The sequence below is a fragment of the Dermacentor albipictus genome, chromosome 2 (genome assembly GCF_038994185.2).
Source record: "Dermacentor albipictus isolate Rhodes 1998 colony chromosome 2, USDA_Dalb.pri_finalv2, whole genome shotgun sequence".
NCBI lineage: Eukaryota > Metazoa > Arthropoda > Arachnida > Ixodida > Ixodidae > Dermacentor > Dermacentor albipictus.
In genome coordinates this window covers 204,978,963-205,005,637 of record NC_091822.1, presented here as the reverse complement: position 1 = coordinate 205,005,637, position 26,675 = coordinate 204,978,963, and the positions used below count along the sequence as shown (strand labels likewise).

At 50.3% G+C, this 26,675-nt stretch overlaps 2 protein-coding genes across 9 annotated transcripts in view; one reads left to right on the top strand and one right to left on the bottom strand.

Annotated features, from left to right (window-relative positions):
* LOC135903398 (uncharacterized) overlaps nucleotides 1-14,951 on the top strand; it is a 267,763-nt gene extending 252,812 nt beyond the window's left edge. For 3 of the 4 annotated variants that reach the window (XR_010564784.1, XR_010564785.1, XM_070534627.1), the window contains one exon: nucleotides 14,795-14,951. Coding sequence is in view for 1 of the 4 variants with exons in the window: in XM_070534627.1 (XP_070390728.1) it covers nucleotides 14,795-14,845 (51 nt within the window). In the remaining 3 variants the exon portion in view is untranslated. Of the gene's footprint in view, nucleotides 1-3,766; nucleotides 4,207-14,794 lie in introns of those variants that run through there. The other variant, XR_011512357.1, reaches the window with a different exon arrangement.
* Nucleotides 1-26,675, bottom strand: part of LOC135903397 (RNA-binding protein Musashi homolog Rbp6-like) — a 1,054,134-nt gene that overhangs the window by 958,695 nt on the left and 68,764 nt on the right. The window lies entirely within an intron of this gene.

Sequence of the window (26,675 nt, the reverse complement as noted above, 5' to 3'; positions counted from 1 at the left end):
AGAAGCTTAAGCGTGCTCCAAATTATTATTGATAATATTATTATAATCCGACCGCATTATATATAGCTACTGATTTAAACATGACCCAATGACTAAACGTCACCAGAAACCTTTGCTGGCACATGCATGTCGACATTACATGCAGGAATGCCAACCGCATGTTGGGCTATTTGCGCCGAAACTTCTCATCCGCACCATCGTCACTGAAGCGAACTCTCTACAAAAGATTAGTTCGCTCCAAACTACAATGCGCACGCGCCATTTGGGACCCGGCTACCGCTACACGCATAAGCAGCATAGAAGCCATTCAAAATCGTGCAGCGCGTTTCGTCCTATCAAACTCCTCCCGATATGCTGGCGTTTCTTGAATGAAAACAACACATAACTTGTCCGAACTTTCTTTCCGTCGTAGGTGCTTCTGCCTTTCGCTTTTTCATAAAATCTGCCACCACAACCCTTTGTTGAAAGGACAGCTGATCATCCACCCGTCATACATACCCTCTCGCTCTGACCACAGTTTCAAAGTTGGTGTGCCGTCTTCACGTACTAAACTTTGCAGCAATGCATTCATCCCTAGCTCAAGCAAAGATTTTAACCACCTTCCCGCCACCGTCGCAGCCACCCTGGACACCGACGCCTTCGAAACCGCCATTCATGAAACGCCACGTGGAATATGTGCTAGCATCTTGCACAAATATTTTGTTATACTCACCCACTCCTTTCTGTAAACGCCTTCGGGCCATGAAAATACGTTAAATAAATAAATGAATAAATAAATAAAGCGGAAAATCCGGCGCCGGAGTAGAAGTCGCGCGGCAGCGAGACGCGTTCGTGTCACTTCTCGCGCGCTCGTCGTCGTCTTCCTCCACGGCGACTCGGGCGGCCCTCTCCCACTTTGTCACCGTGGTCCCGGAAGCAGTGCAACCGTCACAGCGCAAACCGTCGCGCCGCGGCTGAGTATTTGACGCGTGTGTACGGCAACGGCGGTCGAGGTTCAAGTCCCAGCAGCTGGCGACGGCGTACGAGACGCGAGAGGAATTGTTCAGCCGGCGTCGCAACCGAGCACGTCTTCAAAACGATGCGCGTATTCGCCTCTGTTGCGCCGGAACTGCAAAGGCGCAGGAGGGCGGAATCCGTTGCCGAATGTCCGATATATGCTGGCGGAAGTTTCCTTTCTTAGAGAGGGAACGGCAGATGGGGAACAGGCTCATCGGCGACGGCTTGTCGGTGCAGCCGCACTATATCAAGAGCGCCCGCCCGGCTGCCTGGGCTATAGCCTAGTCGTGTATACCGTTGAGGCGGCGCTGAAATGCAGACGAGCGTGGTCCCCTGCAGGTTATAACATGCAACACAGTTGAGCAAACCAATTACTAGTTATTTCTTTAATGACCTGAATAACCAACTTTACTAAACCTTCATGTCCTTCATATATATATATATATATATATATATATATATATATATATATATATATATATATATATATATATATATATATATATATATATATTCCACCTGCGGCATGTTCTTTTTTATTCCACTTTAATTTCCATTCATTTATAGTTTCTTCATTTCATTTATTAGGCACAAGTAATTTCCCCTATGTTGTGCTTAGTGTCAGTGTTTCTTGTCTTCTTATGACAAGACTAATAAAAATTGGGTCCCTCGGTTAACTCCCTTTCTTCTCGTTCATTACAAAACGAGGGTCTCGAATCCTGCTACATTGATGCCTTCAGGTAGCATATATTGGTTTATTGACCAGTTGCTTTCACCCAAAAAGATCACGTTCTCGTGACGCCTGCGGCAAGAAACACGTTCCACGTCCACCGCCAGGGTCTGTGAGTGGTGGCGCTGGCTAACACTCCCAGGGTTCTACTAGGACACATAATACCCAAGAAAGTGGATGGGGAAACAGTGCCGCGGTAGCTCAATTGGTAGAGCATCGCACGCGAAATGCGACCGTTGTGGGTTCGGTTCCCACCTGCGGCATGTTGTTTTTTCATCCACTTTAATTTCCATTCATTTAGAGTTTCTTTATTTCATTTATTAAGCACAAGTAATTTCCCCTGTGTTGTCCTTGGTGTCAGTGTTTGTTGTCTTCTTACGACATATATATATATATATATATATATATATATATATATATATATATATATATATATATATATATATATATATATATATATATATATATATATATTTGTACGAATGTAGTTTGCGTCGTGTGAAATGGTGGTGGGACTTTATGGGGCCACCTGTGAGTGTATAGTCCGTAAATGATCACTTCTTTCGACTGGTTTGACCTGCGTAGTTTAAGATAGGAACGACAGAACATGCGGCACTACTTAGCGTTTTCTGTTATGTCTTACATTATACTGGCCGGTCGATATGCGTGAACTATAGTCTAGCAAGATGCACCTGCTTCCTTCTTTCTTTTTATTTGGTCGCGCGACCGCTGTCAGTCGCCGGTGTTAGCGAGCCTCAATCACACCGGTAAGTGCCACCGGCCAGTCGCCATTTGCTCACAACCGCATCACCAGGTGAAATAAGCATCAGCGTACACAGCCGTCCTGTTTCTGCACATCTGGTTGGTTCAGAGATTTTGCGACTAAAGTCGTGGGACTGAAAAATCGAGCAGCGAGCGACTGGCCAAAAATTGTCGCTTTTCGAGAAACGCGACCATTTGCGACCAACTTAGTCGCGCGACCGCTTTCAGTCGTCAGCGTCAAAGAGCCTTAACAGAATCGTTACGGGAATACGCTCTCCGGTCTGAAAGTGTTCACTCAAAGAACAAGGTGCTGGAAAGAACGCAGCATGCTGCGCATGCGCAAACATCGTCGTGCAGGCAACGTACCCTCGACAACACGCACACTGAGGGTACTTTTGAAATGACGCAGGTTGCTCTTTTGTAGGGCACTACCGTGGGTATTTTGTGTTTGTGTGTGCATTTGACTAAAATACGAGTTCTCTTTGGTATTACAAAGGTGCAAAAGCTATTTTCTTTCTCTTTTTCTAAAGTGACTATTTGTGAAGTGTTTGTGAAATTCTTGTGAAGACTTGAAGAGCGTCGTCCAAGACTATGCGTCAGAATATGGGGAACGCGATGTCGAACTTCCGCTATCGCCATTCTTGATTCATTTATCTGTTTAACGTTGCGGAGAACCCGCCATTATCCAGTACTTGTTGTCAACATTTACCATTTATAATGAATGAATGAATGAATGAATGAATGAATGAATGAATGAATGAATGAATGAACGCCTGGATGTTCTCTTCACACGGTCTGTTGAAGCAGTGAAACGGAGAATCTCGTCACCAAATTACGGCGATGAGGGCAGTCGAGCTGCAACCGCAGTAAGAAGCAGATGTCGTGTGTCATGTGTTGTTTTTTTTTTTTTTTCGCTACACCGAAGAAACACCTTCACATGCGGTAACCCAAATTTCATCATTAATGGCCCGTTGTTCGGAAAACGGAAAGGTCAGCGGCAGCACAAACAGCCGTTGCACAATCGCCGGGTGCGGCGAGAAAGCGTTCGGCGTTCGGCGACGGCGAGGGGAGGGGGCGACGCGAGAAGGCGCACCGCGCGCAGGAAGTGCCAGGACGAGCCAGACGCCAGCCGGCGATGCGGCGAGGAAGAAAGCGGAACAAATTACGCGAGCGGGCCTCGTGACGTCTGCGCGCGAGCGAAAGAGGGGAGCGAGCGGCCTATTAATAAAAACGCGCGGAATATCTCCTCGCGCGTAGAATGGGTTACGTCACGGCGCGGGCGAACCCCTGGCAGCGCGCCGCGTGCGGGCATTCGCCGTCATCCGGCTCGGGCGAACGCGTCCCGTATACGCGCACCACGTCGTGCGCCAGGTGGGTTTTTTCGGCGGGAAAACGACCGGCCACGCCCATCCAGTTTACATCCCTGGATTCTAGCGCACAGACCGTAATCACGCAACACCGAAAGCAGTTGAGAACACGAGATGATTGCCTACAACACGGGGGCTGCCGCCGCTGACTGCGGAAAGCAGAGGCGGCCGGCTTCCGCGTTTTCCGCGGCGGCCGTCGAACAAACTGCCAGGCCAGCACGACGCTCGCCGAACGGTCAGCGCACGCAGCTCGGCTGCGCACCGTGGCTCGCTCCACGGCGGGCGAGTGGCTTTAAAAGAACGAGCCGGCTTGAGCGAAGACGATTCCGCTGCTGGAAATATAATGTGCAGGTGAGTCGTGAAGCGCAGTTATCCTGACAGCTGGTCAGATGCGTAGCTCGTTCGCGTACTTACTTCTGCGACAGCGGTTGTCTAACTTTGTCAGCGCGCGACCCCTTTTAGCCGTAGCGAGCCCACCATGACACCGCCCTCCCCCCCCCCCCTTAAAAAAAAAAAATTAAATTATGGGGTTTTACGTGCCAAAACCACTTTCTGATTATGAGGCACGCCGTAGTGGAGGACTCCGGAAATTTCGACCACCTGGGGTTCTTTAACGTGCACCTAAATCTAAGTACACGGGTGTTTTCGCATTTCGCCTCCATCGAAATGCGGCCGCCGTGGCCGGGATTCGATCCCGCGACCTCGTGCTCAGCAGCCCAACACCATAGCCACTGAGCAACCACGGCGGGTCCCCCCCCCCCTTAATAAGCCTCCAAAATATCGACTTCTTTTTTCAGTGATGCATGCATATACATTTACATTTTCATTTATTTAAATACATTAGACACAGCAGAGAAAACTATGAAATATACTTGTTAATGTCTTAACTGATATAATCGTGTATTTTAATGAGAAAGATGTATTTTTTTCCATGAAACAACCACATCTGCTAAACCCGAATTCTACAGTTTCGGTGACGCAAAACTGGCTGCGCTTTGGGAAACCGTGTTCATGTCAACTTTTGTTTGTGGTGACCGAAGGTTTAGATCGCTGTTTGTCTCACCGTCTATGTAGTGCCCCAAACTGATATCGCACTCTGCATAGTACACATAACTTGAGGGGTGATATACCTATATATGTACGTCTGTTGCTCTTAAAAGAAAAAGGCGTTGAAAGAATGTGGGCACCGAGGCTGAAAATCAATCTGTGTTCCGACGAGCAGAACATAGCTCACACACATAGCGGACCCTCCATGGCCCCCAGAAAAACGCTTATGCCTCATTTGGCGGTCATGACTCGCAGTTTGAGAAACACTGCTCTATGAAGACGATGACCAAGACAAGAACGAGGTAAAAGAGGCAGCCAACGTTTCGACAAGTGGACTTGTCTTTTTCAAGGCCTTGAAGAGGACAAGTCCACTTCTCGAAACGTCGGCTGCCTCTTTTACCTCGTTTTCGTGTTGCTCATAGTCTTCAATTTCCGTCTCCCTACTTCCCCGTGTTCTGTGACGAAGCGCATATATTGCACCCCACCGTCGTATGACAATTCTCTTCTCTGTGGGTATCTTCCTCTACTGGCCGTCAAGTCCCTCGCCATCCCTTGTCATCGGCCCACACAATGACGCAGTGTCATTTCATGGCGCTCTCATCATTAACGCTCACTGCTCCCATTTTCGTCAGTACCGGCCGTCATTTCGGGCATCAGTCCGACTATCGTCTATCAGCGCGCGAGCTTCTACCATGACTCAAGCGAAACACCTAACCTGTGCTGTAGCTGATTAGTGCGACTTCACGTTGCAAAATGCAAGTGTATGTATATACCTCGCGAGCGTAAAAAAACATACAGCGTCAGCGGTTCAATCTAATAACCTTAGCGCAAATTGAATGTTACTGTTACCTATGCGTGACAACCCCCTTCAAACACACGTGGTCCGTACACAGTTCCAATATCGCCGCTGGCAGCTCTAAATCCACTACAGTCTCCTGAGATCTAAATTGGCTGCCTCCATACGCAAGCTCCTTTTTGAGTGTGTTAATCCTTGCAGCTTCAGAATACGCCGCAGTCATTTGCAACCTCCAGGGGGGGGTGAAGCACAAGTAGCAAAGGAGCGTTCAGCTCTGCCTTGTCGCATTGTGGCTGGAACAGTTCGCGCATTCAGCAAACTAGTTGTGGCTGTTTCCTTAAACAATCAGAGAGATGGAACGCAAGGCCACATAAGCTATTAAATGAGGCAATTAGTGTGATCAAGGAACGTACAGGAAGTTACTGACCAGTGGATCCACCTCCTAACAATGCCCAACCAATAATCTGTGCTCTTTCATAGATTACATTTGTTTAAAGAATTGTGTACCTGTTTCATGCCATGTCCGAAAACAAACCCAGCGCCAGTTGTTACGTACCGCATACGAGACACAACGAATGCAGACACTTTATGCAACGCGAGACAAGACCTGCACCACGGTGGAAACCACACACCACGTTAAACACGTGCACGGTATACGAGTGGTGAAGCCAGAATGTGGCGCGACAGCCAGGGGTCGCAAAGAAGCGTCTCGTATTCAGGATGGACGGAACGGTTGAGGGAACCACGTGTGCCACGTCGCCGTTACGCGTGCTCCGCGGACGGGTGCGCCACAAGGCTGCAGCGGGCCTGCACTGCACGTGCCGCATCTCCAACGCCAAGAGGCTACTGCGGAATGTGAGAACTCCACTTCAGGGGGCCTCGCGCGTCCTTTTTTCTTTTTTTTTGCATTTCAGCGCGACAACGAACGAGCGGGCACGCGTTCTTTCGTAGACGCGCGAGCAACGGCGGCCGGGCAGACACCAACGCGGCTTCGCAGAGGCGCGAACACGGTTGCCGGCGAGGCCAGTGACGGCCACCGATGAGGCGGCAGCCAATTAGGGCCAATCGCAAGAAGAGCGTACTGACCCGCGGGCGCTGTGGCCGACTACAATCGGTGCAAGCGCAATGCGAATTTTGCGTCGCAGCGGGCGCGAGCCGCTCCCATTTAGCCCCGGCATTGGGCCGCACGAAATCTCAGCTGCGGCTGCCAAGGGCGGGGAGGACGACGCCGAGAGACAGGCGAGCTAAGTTTAGACGACGCGATTATGGCCGGCCGCCGCTCGCGCTGTGTCAGATGCCGACAGTGCGCGACTGCAGGTGCGCCGCGGTGTCGACTGCCGGAGGACGGCCGCTCCCGTCCGTCGTGGAACCGTGGTCGTGAACCCCCAGTCAAGTCTGCTACCCGGCAGGTTCCCGAAGAAGGACGTTTTCATTTTTTTTGCTGTCGCTAAAGGAAACTTGCGTGCGCACCGAGCAAGCAAATTTCCACGAAATGACCTCGCGTCACTGTGTGCGCAGTGCAAGGCGCCGGCAGCGGTCCCGAAGAAACGGGCCCCACAGTAACGCCCCCCCCCCCCCCCCCCTCCGCACAACGCGAGCCCCGACGATTGTGTGGGCGCGGCGAACGGCCTCAGCAGCGAACGGCGACGAATTCTCAATAAATACTACGAAGAAAAAAAGTGATTATTTAGCCCAGTGGGTAAGACACTCGGCTTCTGAGCGCGGGGTCGTATGTTCAAGACTTACCGCCGCCAGCGTTTTTGCTTTCGAATTTATGTCGTTTTACGCGTTAATTTCTTTATGGCGATTCGTCTTACGCGACGGACCGACGTGTTTCGTCGTCGGGCAGGAGTGGAAATGCACGCGCGTCGAACTTGTTCTCACGACGTTCGCAAGAGCCGGCCGCTCGCGGCGAAGGCAGCTCTGCGCATTCCGCCCCGGATTTCCACGCGGAACGGATGCTCCGGAACAAACAGCGAGGCAAAGTGAGTAGCCATGTCTCGGCCACTGATGTGACCCGCATCGAGGTTACTCGGGCAGACCGGAAGTCTCAAATGGAAAGAAGGCTGCGGCAGTGATGACTGAAGGTTTCAAGTTAATAGGAACCTGGGCGGCCAACTCAGACGCTGCCTCTTGAAATATGCAGAGAAAACGGGGAGATGCTTTTATGAGACAGCATCTTGACCGATGTGAATTGCGTGCATTATTACAGAATTTTAATTTAGGTCCTAGATTTATTTTCGAACGCCTAAGCATTTCTATGCCTACCGAACGAGAAAACCCGTCCACATGTTGCAAATGCTTACGCATCATTTATATAACTCCCGCAGAAGATTCTGCGTGCAATTTAGGTCCTAGATTTTTTTTGTTTACTGTCAACGATGGACCAGTTATAGAAAGATAGCAGAGCGATGTTTACAAACCCGCATCTCTCTATCAAAAAGAGATATACCGGTGTTGCAAACTGCATCCCTTAGAGAATCTCAAACGGAAAAAATCGTACTGTTACACATTGCTCTAAAGTACCACTAATCTGCGAATATGACTTTTGCAGAAGCATCGCAACCATTGTAATAAATTTACTTATGAGGAAGCTTTCGCTCGGGTGCACCTATCTATAAATACGTGTAAAAGGAGAATTCGTTTTTCTCGGCAACCATTGCACAAAATTTCGCGAGGTTTGTTGCATTTAAAAGAAATACTTAAAATGTAGCGATTGCTGGTTTCAAATTTTCGATTTACATTGTCAATTCAATTTAATTGTCATTTTTCAGAACCCTTGTACACAATGTAACAAATTCACGTAATATATAAATTGACACATCGAATTCGTCCGCTTTGAATTATTTAATGGACGCCGTTGAAAGAAGCGTTATGCCTGTTCTCGATGCAGAGCTATTAATTTGTAAACTTCGTGCTGGTATTTTTTCACACTTGCGAATTTTTGAAAATCTTTTTAACAATATTCAGGCCCTAAATCGAAATTCCGCTTCCGACAGTCACTAGAATTTAATTTTCTCTCTCAAATGCACCAAACTTGATTAAAATCTGTAGAGAGGTTATCTCAGAAAAACGCTTTCGTGTTTTACATGTATCTGAATAGGCCGCGTCGGAGTTGGGCCCGAGATAAAGCTTCCTCGTAACATGCAAATTAATGCACCAAATTGATCTGCTTAAGATGCACTATTAGCTGCAACTTACACAATTGTGATGTCGCGTTTCATTACTGAATCGCAGAGTTATAAGCTCGATAGGCTAGTTTTCTAGAAATTTGCAATTTTCCCCCAATCTTTATTAAAGGTTCGACGGCCTAAACGAAAATTCACTCCCAGCAGTCACTAGATCTTTCTTTTTCTTTACAATGCAACACACCTCATAAAATGTTGTGCAGTGGTTGCCGTGAAAAGCGATCTCTGCTGTCTCACCTGTTTAGGTAGGAGCCCCCGAGCTGGGTTATCCCGACCTTACCTTCGCTCTGCACAATCGGTATGCAAGTGCCGGGGGTTCTCGTGCGCGCGCCAGCACGTGTACGAAAGGATGACATTTCGATCTCGTCACATCAGGCCGCAGATTTGGGGCAGGCGAACGACAAAGAAGCGGCTCCACGAGCTGTCAATTTCGTGGGGGTTTTCTCTTCCTCTCGAAGATTTGCGCACAGCTTCGCGAGACAGAGTGCGCGTTCAGCAATGCGACAGGACCGACTGTTCCGAGGAGCCCGCGGCCGTCCGTCGAGGCGAGCTTCCTCGGAGGCTTCCGCACGCGTACGCAAATCGCGGGCTCGGCTTCGCTTCGAAGGCCCGGCGATGGCTGCCAACCAGGAACGCCGAGCCCGTTTTAGGAACTCGCATGCGCCGTAAAAGTTGGTACAGGCGAGCGCAGTGCGCCAGAGGTCGCGAGCTTTGCTCCAACATCATTACGGCCCCTTTTTTTCTCGGTTAGTACGCGCATCTCTGTCCTGTCCGCGAATATTCAATCGGAAAACGATCCGGCCTCTCGCGCGAGGACATTTACGAGCCATTAGGCGGCGGCGCTGCTGGCGGGGACCGCCACCGATGTCGAGGAGCGCCGGTGCTGCAGAACGCGTCGCCGTTGTCGGAACACGCGAGCAGGCGCTGCACGTGCAGACGCGGCACGAAAACAGCGCAAACTGCGGGATTTTCTCGTAGCGAGGAATCTCATTTGTGTTGTAGGTCTTTATCAACTCTATGTGAATTGAGCGCTTGATGCCAGAACTAGTTGGAAGATGACTTTTGTGTGTTAAGTAGTGCTTTTGTTATACAGATGTACGTGGACTCTTAGTGCATATGGTTTGTTTTTCCTGGTTTGGTTTGTTTTTCTTTTAATTACATCTATTTTTGTAGACCTCTTGTGTTTGTGTGTTCGTGACATGTGGGTACGTATTTCACAACTGTTTATTGGGATAGCCGCCTCTAATGCAGCCTAAATTTCGATTAGGGCGCAGTTATTAAAGAAAGTTTCACCGACGACTCCGGCACCAAGTCAAACCAGAGAAGTGTCCTCGCTAAAGCGCTCCACGAAGCCAAGAAGTCGTCTTCGGAAGAGGACGTACTGGAGATGTTGGCTAAGAAGTACCTGCCACTCAAAACTGTGGCCGATGAGGCGGCATACCCAGTATACAAAGGGAAGCCGAACTCCGTCCGCGCTGGATGAGTTTTTCAAAATCAGCGAAATCCGCCGCGCCCTACACGACCTCAATGGTAGGTCAGCACCCGGCCCGGATCACATTAACAACAAGGCTCTCGGAAACCTAGAGGACGCATTGATCTTGTTTCTCACAGATGAGGTAAATCGGATTTGGGAGGAGGGAATTGTACCGGAAGAATGGAAGTTGGCGAAGGTCATACTAATCCCAAAGCCCGGTGAACCGCCGAGCTTGGACAACCTCCGCCCCATCTCACTGACGTCATGTGTAGGGAAGGTGGCTGAGCACGCCATCCACAACAGAACTGCTGAGTATATCGACACCAAGGACCTTTTACCTCACAACATGATAGGTTTCAGGCCAGGCCTCTCCACCCAGGACGCCATGAAAATCCTGGAACGCTGCACTCGGGACACGAGAGCCATCCTCGGTTTGGACCTGGAGAAGGCCTTAGATAACATCCGTGACGAGTTTGTTCAAGACGCCATCTCTAAATGCGACCTGGGGTCGTCCTTTCATGCCTTCGTCAGGTCTCTCTTGAGCAGAGCAGACTAACCAGCTACACTCTCTGCCAGAGTGTTATCATTGTTATCATTCCGGCTCGAGTCCCACAAAGCCGGGAACTGCTCAACGAGGGATACAATATAAAAAACCTCCTCGTCACTCCAAGAGGACAGGGTGTTTAAAAAATATATCTGCTACACGCACGTGCAGGCGGAACGGCGGACATGACACGACTGGCTTTTGCTGAGCCGAAAACTAGATTGAATTTGGCTGAAGACACTCTGTTGCCGGACAACATTCACTGGCGACGCCGAAATCGCTGCGGTTTGCATGTGGTCCGCCGCCAAAACTGAAGCGGGAAAAGCCTCGGCGATTGTTGGACCGCGAGGGCCGCGGTCTTGCGCGGGCCAACGGCGGTACGCACGAACTGGTGACGTCCTATCACGTGATGTGTGGACCGCGGTCCAAAAGAGCAATTTGGTCCGTCGTGTGGATCGGCCTTTACGAGTACGCGTCGAGCGGTTGAGCGCGTCTGCATGACGCGTTTTTCGTGCGCACGTCACTGACGGGTCACTGCAGGTTACAAAGCATTGTTCATTAAACGCACATCAGGAGCATTACGAACAAGGCGTCACAGGTAGACGAAGACTCGGAGTGATCAACAGATGGCGATTAGGGGAGGATTTTTTCCTTGGAGCCGTCGTTTGGACAAGGAAACTCGTCTTAGCCAGCGCATGCAACGTGAGCTTCCCTGGGTAGCGATATAAAAAGGATGCAACACAATTATTCAGTTGGTTGATGTCCGCGAAGCAGCCTTCGTAGCATGTGCGGTCATGCACTGTCTGCAAATAAAGCTCGAGACGGCCGCGCTGCTTATCAGCGTCTGCCTGTGCCGTAACACATGATTCTCGATGCGAATGAGCAGGAAAAGCCCGGCTATTCCTCGAGCGCATTCTGCTATGTTCGAGCACGTTTACGTGCGCTCTGGTGCCGGGATTAAAGCTGTCGAATTTGCCTCGTTGTTATCTCTGATCACGCAAAGTTGACGAGGTGAATTGTATTCGAAAACTATTATCGTTGACGAATAGCCCCTATTGGATTCCACGGCCACATTGAATACGACAATATCCAACTCATGTAAGGAAACATTTCTATAACTGCGCAAACAAACTGTCACAGAGAGAGAGCGCACAAGGACTGCGCCTGTCCTTGTGTGCTCTCCCTCTGTGGTCGTTTGTTTGCGCAGCTATAAGGCTGCTTGCTAATACTCGCCCACAAGAAGTTCTTGTGAGCATATGAGCAATCAACGCGGAGTAACAGGGTTTCCGATTCGTGTCGACGACAACCCAAGAAAGCGGATCAGCTGCTCCCACTTTCTCGCCGTAACGCCCATTCGGGCACGACGGACGAATGCTGCCAGCGCTGTCGGCAGCATTCGGTGTGGCGGAAACGGAACGTCCGAGGTTGGTGCGTTGGAAGCAGCGCGTTCTCCGAAACTGGCTCACAATTCGGCCACCGTTCGCTGAGCACAGGCTGACTTCGCGAGGTTTCCTTCCAATTCTAATGGCATTCTTTAGGTTGAAAGACCACTTTGGTTTTTTTCCTGCTATCAAACTAGCTACCTAACCACGTACTCGACCAAAATGTGGGCCGACCTCAAATATAGTGCAGCCAGATAACATCCGTCGATGCCGAACTTAGTGCAGTCTAAAATGTGCCGCGTTCGCATGGGTATACGAGCCGCTCTTCGACGAACCTTCTCGACAATAAATTGGAAATGTACCACTGGGTATGTGCTGCTAAGACTACATTTAATGAGAGGAATTGCAACATGCTGCTTGACAGGTGAACGACGCAGGCTGGCACGGCAGCTATCGGAACACATTTGTGCGTGCGTGTGTGCGAAGGGAAGACAAAACGAGACAAATTGAAAAGAAGAACGGGGGGCCGTCTGCTCCCTCACTTCGCCTGAGGGTCCGCACTCGGTGGCTGGAAATGCCGTCCCGGAAAGGCGTGCGCTTCAGCGACAGGAAAACGAGAGATGAATAGAAAAAAGAAGAAGGGGGATTACAGTTTATTTCTCGTTCCTGAGCGCCGCCATCTATTTGCGGCTCCTATCTCTATTCGGCATTAAACGTGCCATCGCCGCATGAAACTTGTTCTTGGGTGATTCGTTTCCTCTCTTTTCTCAGCGCGCGCGCTTTGTGCCCGTGGGTATTTTCATAACGAGATGCGACGCGCCGCTGACGTTTTTGACAGCGGGCGCATAGAGGGCGGCGCTCGATACTCGGCGGCGGCCAAACAGGCACAGCTGCAGCCGGTTAGGCTACGCACGCACGTTAGTTGAAACGTAAATGGACAACCAATAAAGTGAACACGACGCCATCATAGTGAACAGCACTGCGATGTCGGCACCGAGCTGGAATATTTGCACTGAAGCCGCTCGCCAGCCATCATCACGTTGCTCTCTCGCTTTCTTTTATACGCGCCAGCGCTCCTCGCTGAATTTTCCATTCGCGGTTCGCGCCGGCGGCATTCCGCGCGCCCTCTCGTTGATGCGCGCGCCGAGATCGCCCTCGGCCTCCGCGGAAAGCAGAGCTGCGTCGTAGATGCGAATATGCTGCGAACGTGGCCACTGAGCGCTCGAGTCCCAGCCGTAGTTGTGCTCAGCATCTTACTCTAATGCATAAAGGGGCAGCCGCCCTAATTCGGCGGCAACCCCACTGAGGGGGCAAAAACCAAATGTCCACCACGTTTCGCTGGACGCGGGAAAAGGCACAGGGAATTCTCAATCTGCGCTTTAATCTATTGTGTGCATAGGATGTGATGTGTGCAGACACACGCAGACTGGACGCGTGCAGCAAGGTATTGCTGTTACGTACCGGTCACCACAAAAACCTGCTGGTCATTTTCTCTCTCTCGTTCTTTCTTTCTTTCTTTCTTTCCTCAGTGTTTCGAGGCTTGGAGAGCGCAGTCAAGGTTGGTGTCACGTGCCGCTGTGGTGTCAGATTCGTAAAACTACGTACAAGTCTGAAGCTGTGTTAAAATTACTTTAAGCAATTTCAAACAATGTAAAAGGACGTATGTGTGTTCCCACGTTCTTGCGACATAACGCCGCATCACGTTTATGAATTAGGCAGTAAAATAACATCATCGCATAAAGTGCACAAATGTAACACTTCCACGAGGGTGTCTTCGTGACCAGCGGGAAGATAACAGCTGGGCTAGAGTGTCCATATTCGCTGTTTTCCCCTGTCCTGTATTAATGCGTATAGGTGCAGTACGCAGCACACATCCGCCCTTGCACCTACGAGAACGTTCGCTTGCGTGGCAGTAAACAACAGCGCCTTCGCAGAGTACTGCTGCGCGCGTGTCCAAGACACCAGCCGACACGTCACAGTCACGTGGGAAACCGCGCCGCACATCGACGAGTGTCGCTCGCAGCGCTTGTTTCAGAGCCGCCTGGCGCACCGCGGGTCCGACCGGCGGCCAGCGGCTCGCGCCGCAGCGCGCGTGCGAGCTCCGCGCTGTGGGCGGGACAGTGGGAAGGCGGCATTCGGGGCACGCCGTCGCGCGGCCGTAATGAACCCCTGCGGAGACAGGCGGGCATTGTTTTCGGGCCTCCCCGTTATGGCAGCAATTAGCTGTGACAACCGGCGCGCTGTCGCAGTGATGGCGCGCGCGCGACTCCGCGGGTGTCCTCCGACGCGCTGTTGAAGAAGCTGCGCCTGCGTGTGCCGTCCACAGCCTGGCGGGACAACGCGTCGGGGCGCGCAAGAAAGTCGCGATCGGGGCAGCTGCGCAGGTGTTCAGAGAAATCAGACATCCTGTCCTTTTTGAGATTGGAACAGCTAGGGGCATTGTTATTTCGCTTTTCGTTTATGTTACCTAATGCCGTATAACAATGCGCACTCTTTCTTCATTCACAGAGGCGTACATCAACTACCGTCCTCCTGCCTGAGTTCTACACGACATCGTGAATCAAGATGAACCAAGCATACTTGGCACACCGGCAGCTCACACCACGATAGTTGCAGAAATTTCGCCTCCGATAATAAAATAAAAGATGAATCAGTTTCTCTCTTTCTTTCTTTCGTTCTTTCTTTTTCTGTTACGGAAACAATGCATCGTTCCTCGCAAGCAAATGATACCGTTTTGCACATTTTCGCTCTCCTCTCTGCCGCGTCCGCCCACGATTAAGCGACGAACCATTCGACGGCCACCCATCCATGTCGGATCGGCCCACGGGAAACAGCTCGCCTTCACCGCCGCCGCCCAGTCCTCACACACAGCACACATGCCGGCGCTCACTTCAGCGCTACGTGTTTCCGCTTGTTCTCTCAGATGACCCGCTTCAGCGCCAACTCGAAAAAGTGCAGACTTAAGCGCCTCGGTGCAAATCGGGATGCCAATTCTCTCACAGCATTGCGCCAGAACGGAACAAGTCCCTGCGTTGCATTCGGCTGTCACGACACGTTCGCAATTTCGAGCGAGCCTCTTACAAGCTTGGCTCAACAGCGCGTCTCTGTCAGCGAGGAAAGAGCTGACGCTGCACTGCGGCGATATTTGCGCGTGAATACTTTCGAGCGGCGTGACATTCCGTGAAAGCGTGCGAGGGTGGGCCGGCGAGCGCGGTTCCATCTCGGGCGCGACCCAGGAACGCGGCTCTCCTGCGGCGGGGGGGTCTCCGGCGGCTGCTCGGTGCCTCGATGTCCTCCGCACCCGCCATCCCGTACAGAGTGGCGTCTACTACGGCGTTGGCCACGCGAGTCGCGGACGCCGTATGGACGCGTTGCCGGCGCTCGCGTGTCTTGGAAGCAATCTGCGACGTGGCCAAAGTGCGCGCCCGCGCGGGCCTCATCTTCAAAGCGATCTGCGATGTTTGCGAGTGGGCGTAGTGCCGATAGCTTCGTATGCGCTCTGCTTTCGACGTTTCGTTCGCGTTGAAGCGACATATGCACGGAGGTCAATCGGCTCGCGGCTGCTGCCTCGATTCCTAACTCCAGCGCTTTCACACAGTTTCCGCTGTCATCGAGAGATGTGTGTTCATGTTTACCTGTGCGCGCGTGACAGCGCACTGGGTAATTTGGTTAAAACACGTTGACGGGCTAGTTGGTTTGAATCCATGATAAAATGTGCAAGCGCGACTGAACAAGGACGCAGAAAGAAGCACAGACACAAAAACAGCGCTGTCTCCGTGTGTTAATTTCATTGTACGCCTTCGTTGAGTCACGCTTACGCGTTCTATGATTGTTAATTTAGTTAGTAAGTGAATGTTTACAAACTACTATCGTTACTTCGTACAGCTATCGCTGTCGCAATCGGTGCTTCGCCTTTGCAACGGAACTGCGAATTTTTCTCTCGTGATCAACTAGCCGGTAGACAATTGTGGTTGCACGCCACTTAACCCGACAAGGCCCGAAACAGTGTCGCCGCGCAACTGTTCGCGCTCGTCGACGCCGTGAGGGAGCCAGGCAAGTCACTCCATCGCACCGTAGACGAGTTCACTCTTAAGCCACCGCAGAAATCCACGCGTCAGTGTCAGCGCCATTAGAACATTTTAGTTAATCCCTGCTATAGTGACAAACACTATCCTAATCAACGTCCCCACACTTGCTGCGCAGAAATGTTGTTGGAAAGGAAGTTCGTACGGGGCCTTTCTTCGAATTGCAAGAAACTAAGTTCAGCTATTGCTTACGTATCGCGGTCCTTTCGCCACAAAATATGGTGACTGAATTTAATCAGACTGACTCACTAACCCTACTGTCGCGAATAATATCCGAAGACCAGGCCCACACACACAAATAAAAATTTAATGATTCTGAGTTCCGGTACGTGCTTTCACCGAACGTCATCAATTAGGCAAACATTCGAGGGAACCGACCCGCTCGGTGGGTCATCTGTACATTTTGTTCTCGGCAGGTTCGAACACCGCACAGACACGAGGGCCGGTCTGAACGGTGCGCGCTCGCCTGCCGGATCTCCAAATGCGAGCCCTGCCTAGACCTCCAATTAGCCTAATACGCGAGCTCGACATTTGGAGTCCGCAAAAAAGTAATTTATTACGGCAAACAGGCATCGCGATCTACGATTTAATGTCCTTCCTCGCTGCAGCCTCGTTAGGAACACGTAAGTAGCCTCGTAACGTTCACCGCGACTTCCTCAACGTGCCGAGCGCCGGCCGCGCTTCCCAGGTGCGATGGCGCCGCGGCCTCTCCTGAGCTGCACACTAATGGGGATGCTGCCGAGGCGGGGCCACGCTTCGCTTCTACTGTTAGCGCTGCAAGCGTTCCGCGCAAAGCATTCGGCGAATTGACTGACCGACTGACTTGTCGATGTATTGCGCTGCCCTACTGAAAAAGGTAGCACTAGAATAATTTCGTGTTTTCCATATCAACCTCATGCAAATTACACGTAATTTACGTGCAATGCATACAGATTCCATAAGAACTGTACAGCCGTGGAAGTGAACACACAACTGGTTTCGCTCCATGCACGAGAGTGGAGAATTCGGATTGGTCCGTTAGAGGACACCAACTACACTCAGCCGGCCGCGCGATTACGAGCTTCGCCCGTGTGCTCTTCTTGGTCACGGCAGCTCGATTATATTTACAGGCCGGCAAACCCTCAGGGAATAACTTCTTCGAGAGGCTCTGTGCAGAGCTTCACGGCGTGTTTCGTTTCCTCGGAACCAAAGTAGCTTTGTTTGAAGGCACCTGTCAGCTGTTGTTGCCTCGCTCAAGTGCACGATCGCGATGCTTCGTCGCGAGACGGACGCCCCGTAACCGTAGCTATCTTCGTCACCTCGACCACGCACGAGCGGACGCGTTCTGGAGCGGCAGCCGTGTTGACACCCTGTTTGCATGTCTGATGAAGGCTGGCTTTCGTGCTCACACCGCCCCGTGTACTTGTCTTTTACTTCCTTTTCTACAGCGAAGCTGTTTACAGCTAGGGTTCCATGCATTTCACTTCTGCATGTACAGAAACCGTGGGCCGATCCCGGAGATAGTGCAAACGCGGCCCACCAGCGGCGGAGGTGAAGCAGGGTTCAAGCACTCCGCGAACTTCCAAAAGTAAGCCTAATTTCTTGGGTCGAGGTGGAACCCGTATTAGGCTGAGAAGAGCAGACACTACACTTTGACCAGCGTCGGCCATGCCTCTCTTTGTCGGCGTTCCAAGTGCTTTCCCTCCGCTCTCCCGTGGTGGCGGTCTCGTCGAGACGTCACGCGTGTCTAGTTTCCTCCGGCTCGTCGGGCCGGCGGTCCCGTCGTGAACGCGAATGTATAGAAAAACCGTGGTAAATGAGTTCGCACCTTTGTTGAAAATTCTGTGTCACCTCTGTCTCGCGTGCCAAACAACGTCGCTGGTCGTCCGCCTTCACAGAGTGGAATGGCTGATGATTTTTGGTCCGTCATTGCGTCCGCATGTCCGTAACTGATAGATTACGCTCGAGACATCGTCTTTTTCCTACACTATTCCGCGCCCTCGCTGGCACGTCCACTAGACGCCGGATACAACGCTGCGGACAGACTGAACTTGACGCGAACTTTCCGTGTGCGTAACAGCAAGGGACAACTACCGGCCGTAATTAAGCCATCGCGCAATGGGCACTGGGACGCCAGGTAAAAAATGCGTCGCCACAGCGTTCCTTATAGCGCGTCCCCAGGAGAATCGTGTCTGTAAAACCTATACCGGCTGCGCATAATCTCGGAGCATCCCATTGCCACGCGGCAGCACCAATTTGTAGCCGCCAAAGCGCTCGCTGCGAGCCCGTCTGGTCGGTTCGTTCGACCGCCAGGACAGCGGACGTGAGTGCAGCAGTGGCCGTCGCGGGCGGCTGCTTGCAGGCACACGCGCCGGCGTTCGTCAACGAGAGCAGCGCTCAAGGTCAGGAGCTCGCTCGGCCCGGAATATTACGGAGTATCGGAAGCGCCTCGCTGGCGTAGTATGAGGGATCACGCGGCGCGCTCCTCATAGGTTTCGCTTACGGCGCTCACTGAAAACACCGCGAGCGAGCTCTCCCGGACATTTCTGTAAGTACTTTCGAAACGAGACAAGTTTCTTGCTGTCTAAATAACAATCTTGGGCAAACCGAAAGCACACAATCGTTTACAGACGCTATCTCTTTACCGAATACGTACAGTGAACGCCACTGTGCGCGGTCGCCGCGATGGAGTCTCCCGAACCGGCTTCTTGCGTGAAAGGTAGGTAAACGCTGAGAGCAAACTATGTGCAATATGTTCTTATAGTATTTGTATAACTAAATGGAGCGTAATAGAACGAAGCCTCAATGCAGCAATCGCTCAGATTCGCAGCGACCGACTGCGCGTCTGCATGCTTGTCCGCGCACTGTTTCGCTTTCTCCGCGCGCGCGTTTTCGCACCGTGCCATGATCATGCTTTAGGCCTCAGAATATGAGCATTTGACAATATACAAGCAACCATTGTTGCGTGGGCGCTATCAGAGCTGTTCAAAAATAATTTCATTGTAGAGACTTCGACGCCTACGGGGACTGTGATGTGCCGTCGCGACGATTCAATATTTTTTTTTCTTCTAAATTCTTTGACCTTTCAATATTACTTCTAGAGTTGCGTCGCACTGTATGTTTATCGGTGTTCTCAGCGTGCAATTTCCCGCTGCTCCTTTTTTTGTAATCCAGTGCATTTATTCGTAACGCAAACATGACCATAGCCATGCTTTTTTTTTAATGTGCTTCTTACCGCTGGCTTTTCACTCCACCGAACTTTCCAGTATCTATAGCATCGACAAGTTCGTACACCAAACCCTCATGACATTAGTCGGGCAGCGGACTCGGGCGAGCGTCTCAGTGCGCGTTTTCAGAACATCGCAGACCGGGCGCCGTAGCAGAAATCTTCCTCGCGTCTGTGCTTGCTGCATACCCGAGTTGTAGCCGATGACTGTTTGCCGGTTTTATGTATCGCGAGCCAAGCTTCACGCAGTTTCTTGTCCTGCGGCTACGTGTGAATAAGGCTGACACCGGCCTCCGTTACGTGCGTACGGCCCTGCGGCAACGAGCAATAGCCTACCATGTTGCGCGCCTTCAAAGGCAGCCACTACCTATTGTAGTGCTTTGAAGCGTTGTAAAGGAGACACTCGAAGCGGGAAAATTTCGCCACTAAATGAGGACCGCAGCGTACGAGGGAATTTAAGCTCGTTTCCAGCTCGCTTCGGCGCGCCCGAAGCAGCCGACGCGGCCGCTATGTCTACGTGATCCCTCCTAGCACGTCACGCCGACAGTGGCGCCAGCTTTTACAGTGGTGGAGCTCGAGGCCAATAGCGTCCCCAATAGCGCCTCACAACAGCTGTGGCAGAGACGGAGCGTCGACCGTGTACCGTACAACTTGATTCTCGACAACTCAATGTAGCCAAACGACGCGCGTTCCATTTCCATGCGTTCCCTCAGCCACGAACGCAAAGTGCCACGGGGCGCATTTTACAGCGGAGCTGTATTCGTTCCCCGAATGCATTTGTCGTCTCCGTGGGCAAAAATTATGGCCAATCCCGGAGGTCGTGCAATACCGGGCCCACCCGCGGCGTAGGTGAAGCAGGCTTCAACAACTCCACCCGTAATAATAATAATAATAATAATAATAATAATAATAATAATAATAATAATAATAATAATAATAATAATAATAATAATAGTGACACGTGTACTTTACCTTTATCGGGCGACCACTTCCCACCACCTAACAAATTGTTATCGCACAGCGCAGGACGCGCCTGCACGTAGAATAAGGTTCTGGAATGTTATCGATGGTTGCATCCGCTGTCTTTCCCCGCAACTTGTGTAATCTGATTGCATGTATGCACGACGCGAGTAGTGTAGAACTTTGTGGAAGACACGCGGGTCCCAGCGGTTACTGTGGAACATTCGACGACTGATCTACAAAAACCCACGCGCTTGACCCGCTGAGCAGATTCTCGACGACCGCCGAGTATGTTCGCCGCTACCGTTGTTCTTTGAGTGTAGCCTGCTTTTGAGGGCACAAGTTCGCCCAATAAAACGCTCGTTTTGTTAATCACAGTTTTGCTGCCTTCTTAACCGTCACTACCACATGACAATAATAATAATAATAATAATAATAATAATAATAATAATAATAATAATAATAATAATAATAATAATAATAAAATAATAATAATAATAAATGAAAAACATTGAAGCTGTATTGTTTCAAGTCGACGGTTATGCTGGAATAGTTGTCAATAGCATCACGAGCAGGAGGCATTGCCATACACCCTTGACTTGCAAGGAGACAATGCCATTGTCTTTTCCGCACAAAAGAAGGACGCAATATCTACAGGCACAACCAAGTTTGATACCGAGAAGTCCGTGACTGCGCACTTTGCATGTGTTAGCATTGATGACATTACTCCTGTATTCATCGTTGAAGACTTCAATGTGGACATTTCAAAACGAGACAAGAAATAGCTCACTCACTTTGCGCTATAACAGTTAGGTTTGAAGCGGCACACCAATCCAAGTCACTCAACTACTCAAGAACGGTCGTGTATAGATTTAACTTCGGCCAAGATTCTGTCTAAGGTTCTAGCCGAGCCAATCAGTGTATATCAGTGTATATCAGTGTATATCGCCGGGATCACAAAGCTATCGTCGCTACCATTGCCAAAGGATGAAAATGCTCACGTGTACGCTTGTCCAACCCTGTGTGATGTGCTACAGATTCCCTGATCATGCACCTTCACAGAACGGAATGGCTCCTCAAATTATTCCCAGACGCTCGCACACGTGCACTGGGCTGCACATGAACAGCTAGGATGCGTAAACTTAGAGATTCTAGCACTGCAAGTTCACACTGTCGATTCTGAATGACCCAGCCATTAAGGCAAGCACCACCATCCGCTGGCACTATACCGAACAACGTTCTTAGATATCCTTCAGTCTCACAGCTCCACCCGCGAGGCGGCCGAAGTGGTGGTCACGCGAACTAGTGCCGCTGCGATAGCGTCTTTCGTCACTCCCACCACTTCTGGTTTCATTTCGGTGGCGCTGCATCGTCTGTCGGTATACTGCGGTCGTGTCTCCGGTGTCGTGTGACGTGCGGCGCTTTTCTCCGCTGAAAAGTCTCGCACTGGTGGCGGTGGTGGTCGGGCGCGTCTGTGCAGTTCTGCTTTGCCCACGGCTGCTCTAGCGGCCAGATACAACGCCAAGCTGGTGGTCACCATTTTTCTCGTGCCGCGACGCCGGCAGAGAGTTTATATATGGAAACACATGCTGCGCCGAAAGAAACAATGCCCCACAGATAAGTCAGAAGTGTGTGAACGTCATGTTGAGGACTACGATCGATATTTCAATTCTTGAGAACGCATATATATATTGATTCCTCACTAGAAGCATGGACGCTTGTTCACGGCGCGAGTACACGACATCGTTATTCCCGGTCTTCGCCAACACATCTCGAAGCCAAGAAATGTGATGCAAAAGCCAAGTTTACCAACAGAAGCAGCTCGAGTGTTGGCAGGCACTTCGACGGAAGCTTGCAGGGATGCACTTCATGAAGGTTTAAAACCAAAAGTACTCGTAATATTCTTGCGCTTGCCTACGAAATATGTGCTACTGACTGTGATCAACAACCTCACGACCGTGATTTTGCCTTCTGTTCTAGGAAAGCGTGAATTTATTGAAGACGCCACGCAGCAGCTATAAGTGAATCGTTTAACATGAAGCAACGCAAAGGGGGAATCTTTTCAGTTATGGAAAGTGTTGTCCGTGGAGAGTATCGCACCTAACATGATGCATGAACAGCTGCAACGAAATCCACAAAATGATATTTCGAGCGGCTATGCTACCCTCAAAGGCATAATTGAAATCGTCCTCGGGGAAACAGACGGCTTGGCCGGGTTAAGCACGGCCGCGTTTGCAAAGCATCAAGCCAAAGTAAAACAGCGACATACAAGTTCATATGTGCGCCACAAACAGAGTGGTGCAGCACTTGCGAAAGGTTATGAATGTTCTCTTGCTGTAGGGGCAACTTTGTTCGAGCAAGCCTCCGAACACAGCCCTTAAGTGACTACAGAAACATAAGTGTGGGCAATACGATGGAGAAAAATGTCTGTGGCTTCAAATGTACGTGATTCTGTACCTCCCCCCCCCCAACCCTCTTTATTCGCAGAGATATGCGGTCGTTAATGAACGACAATGAAGGCGTACAGAATCAAACATTAATTTATCACACTTTAGTGAATCATCCCAGTCAGGCTGGAGAAACCAACCGCGACTGGCTACATTTGGATGTGAAGGTTTGTGATCGTTGACATAACTAAACAAGTTTTATGTGATCATGCGCATTCACTTGACAAAAAAGAAAAGGTAAAAAAAGGACATAAAACGACTGCTTACAAAGCACGTGCACGTGTATCCGCCAGAAAAAATATTCAAGATTAGGTTGCTCAAGTAAATAAAAGGCTTCACAATGTTAGTTGCCAATTTTGTTCGTAAAAAATAAAATAATCCTCCCACCTATGAATGATAATTTGTCGAATCGGTTCTTGACACTTCCTGCCGATCCCATTGAACGTACACATATCTTTATATGCGTGAGACACATCTAAGAAGGCATCCAAAAATTAGGTTTATTAGACACGGGACAGGTGGCAGGCGGAGAAATTCACCGGGCACATTATGTTCTCAGATAGGAGTTTCATTTTTTTTTATCGTTTATAGCTTATACAGATACCAATCATCGACATTTACACTACTTTAACGAATTAATGTACGTCTTCGCAAATTACGCTTTTTGTGTCGATAAAAGGCATTAAAGTTTTCGTGTAGCAGACAGATTTTACAAGGGTACTTGCCAAAAAATGTTTATGCATTAAAATAATGAGAGGCGGTTAGCTTACCAGCAGAGGAGTAGCACCTTACAATCTCGAGCGGCGCGCAATACGTTCTTAATACCGCTGCAGATTATATACAGGCGCTCGTTTTTATTACACATGGTATGAACGCGCTGCTAGAAAAAAATTAACTGAGCAGACCAGTACGGTGCTTCCGACTGGGACAAGTTGGTCGGAAAACCGAGTCGATGCGCCGCCCGGCCACTACAGCCTCGATGCGCCAACCACACGTGCACTTCGAGGTCGGCACAGAGAAATTTCGGCTTTTGCATTGATTTCGGCATCACAATTCGAGCGGGCAGCTAAACAGCATTCACTGAAAGGTTAGGCGGGGCAAACGGCGCGTCGCACGAATGATAGTAAGCGAAGCACCGTGCGTGAAGAGAACGCAACTGCGAGACACATCGATACAATAAAGTCGCTGTTACTTAAGCGCGGCAGGTTTGTCACAGAAATAAGACTGCGTATCAAAACTACATTTGCAGACGGACAAGCGGTAGAAACCAATTGGTGCAGACGATGAAGGAGCAGACGACGCGCGGCGCGTGACAAAAGACGCGACTGCAGCGCCGGTAGTTCCAGTGAAAGCCGCTGCGGCCACGTCGGCCAGTTTAACAGCTCGCATAGGGAGCTGCGAAACTAAAATACGCCTAGGAACGTTGCTACCGAATCTACAGAGGTTCTGTAGTAATAGCGTACGCATAACGAGGACCCGCAACGATAGGGCGCTCTCCCGCGCTGCGGACAGGTGGCGCTGCTGCACACTCTAATCAGTAAGAGGCGATTGGAGGATTGGTGGGAGAAAAGTAGGAAAACGACAAAAGACGGAGACGTACAAAAGCACAGTTCGAAGAAAATTTGGGCGTGGTAGGTCATAGTGTTTCTTTTTTCTTTGTTTAACCTATAGTCGGATACAACTTTAGAAAAAAGGGGAGGCCCCGCCCAGATGACCGAAGCGGCGAAGTCACCGGCCGTCCGGCGCATGACGTCGGTCCAGAATGCGCGCCCATTGGTGCACCCGCCTCGGAGGAGTAAACGCCCCCTTTTTTCTAAAGTTGTATCCGACTATAGGTAGGACATTAGGCAGTATAATAGCAAGAATTTGGTGGCGCAACCCACCGCCCCGTTCCAAAGGGGACGCACATAACACCATCCATCCATCCATCCGTTCGTCCATCCGTCCGTTCGTCCATCCGTCCGTCCGTCCATCCGTCCGTCCGTCCATCCATCCATCCATCCATCCGTCCGTCCGTCCATCCATCCATCCATCCATCCGTCCGTCCGTCCATCCGTCCATCCATCCATCCGTCCATCCATCCATCCATCCATCCATCCATCCATCCATCCATCCATCCATCCATCCATCCATCCATCCATCCATCCATCCATCCATCCATCCATCCATCCGTAGTAGAGCAGCAGCTTCCAGGTTTATTTTATGCGGACGACATTGCGTTGCTAGCTCACAAGCAAAGTGATTTGCAACGTCTGGACAGGAAGGCAAGAATTTAGGTTTGAAATTTAGTGTTAGAAAATGAGGTGTTATGGTATACAATGAAAACAGTGAACAGACAGTGGCGATACAGGGCCAAGAAATACCTCGGGTAAGAGAATATAAATACCATGGTTTATGGATAAACGAAGGCAATAGATATGTGGAAACACCGGAAAAAAGAATAACAGTGAAGGGGGAAGAGAAATGCAGCCATAATGAAGCACAGAGCGCTATGGGGATACGATAGGTACGAGGTGCTCCGCGGGCTATGTGGGAAAGTGGAATTGTTCAAAGACTTACTTTTGGAAGTGCGGTTGTTTGCTTTAAATCAGGGGTACAATCAGCACTCGATGGGAACAAACGGTCAGTGGGACGCGTCGCATTGGGCGCACACGGGGAGACTGCAAATGAAGCGGTGCAGAGTGATATGGGCTGGACTAGTTTTGAAGTGAGTGAAGCTCACAGTAAAATTGATTATGAAGAACGACTGAGGAATATTGAAGTAAATAAATGGGCTGGGAGTGTGTAGAGGTCTTTGTACAGGAAAAAACACTGATTCACAGTGGAGGAAAAGAACTTGGAAGCTTACCCGCAAGTATGCGGCCTGTAGGGTGAGGAACACAGCAACAAAGAAAGTCAAGCGGAAAGTCAGAGATGCCGAAATAATCTAAAAAAGAAACCTGCCATGAGTAACGACTTAAGAGGAAAAAACGAAATCAGGAAAGAAGGAATTGAAGATAACGCAAAGGGAAGCTCATTACTTTTCGAAGGGAGATCGGGATGCCTTAGAACACGCACCTATAAAGTGAGAAACAAGAAGGAAGAAGCATGTGCTTGCTGCGGTAAAGCTAACGAAACTATAGAGCATGTTTTATTAGAATGTGAAGACGTCTACCCAGCGGTCGATTTATGCACCACTGGCCTCCTTGAAGCCCTTGAGTTGAGCGAGAGCAGTGGAAAAGTGAACATGTCCGCAATAGAGATTAGTAAGAGGCGATTGGAAGATTGGTGAAGAAAAATAGGGAAATGAGAAAAAACGGAGAACTACAAAGGCAAAGTTCGAAATAGGGGGTAAGAAAATTTGGTTGTGGGAGTTCATAGCGGTTTCTTTTAATTTTCTTTAACCTAGGTAGGACATTAGGCAGCATAGTAGCAAGAGCTTGGTGGCGCCCCGTTCCAAAGCTCACAGCGTCCGTGGACGACGGCGCTCGTGCCGGGTTCCACACGCGAGCCGCACGAGCACTGGCGACGCCGACCGAGCCGGTTCCACACGATCGAGGAGCTCTTGGACGCTCACCACACAGCCCAAGTCCGTCGTCTCTCGCTAACCCCGGCTGGCCGCACAGTCCTCCGGAAGCTCAGTCTCGAGGCTATCCCCGAAATTACAGAGTACGTTACGATTCCGCGAAAGGTGAGGGGGCATATTTATGCCC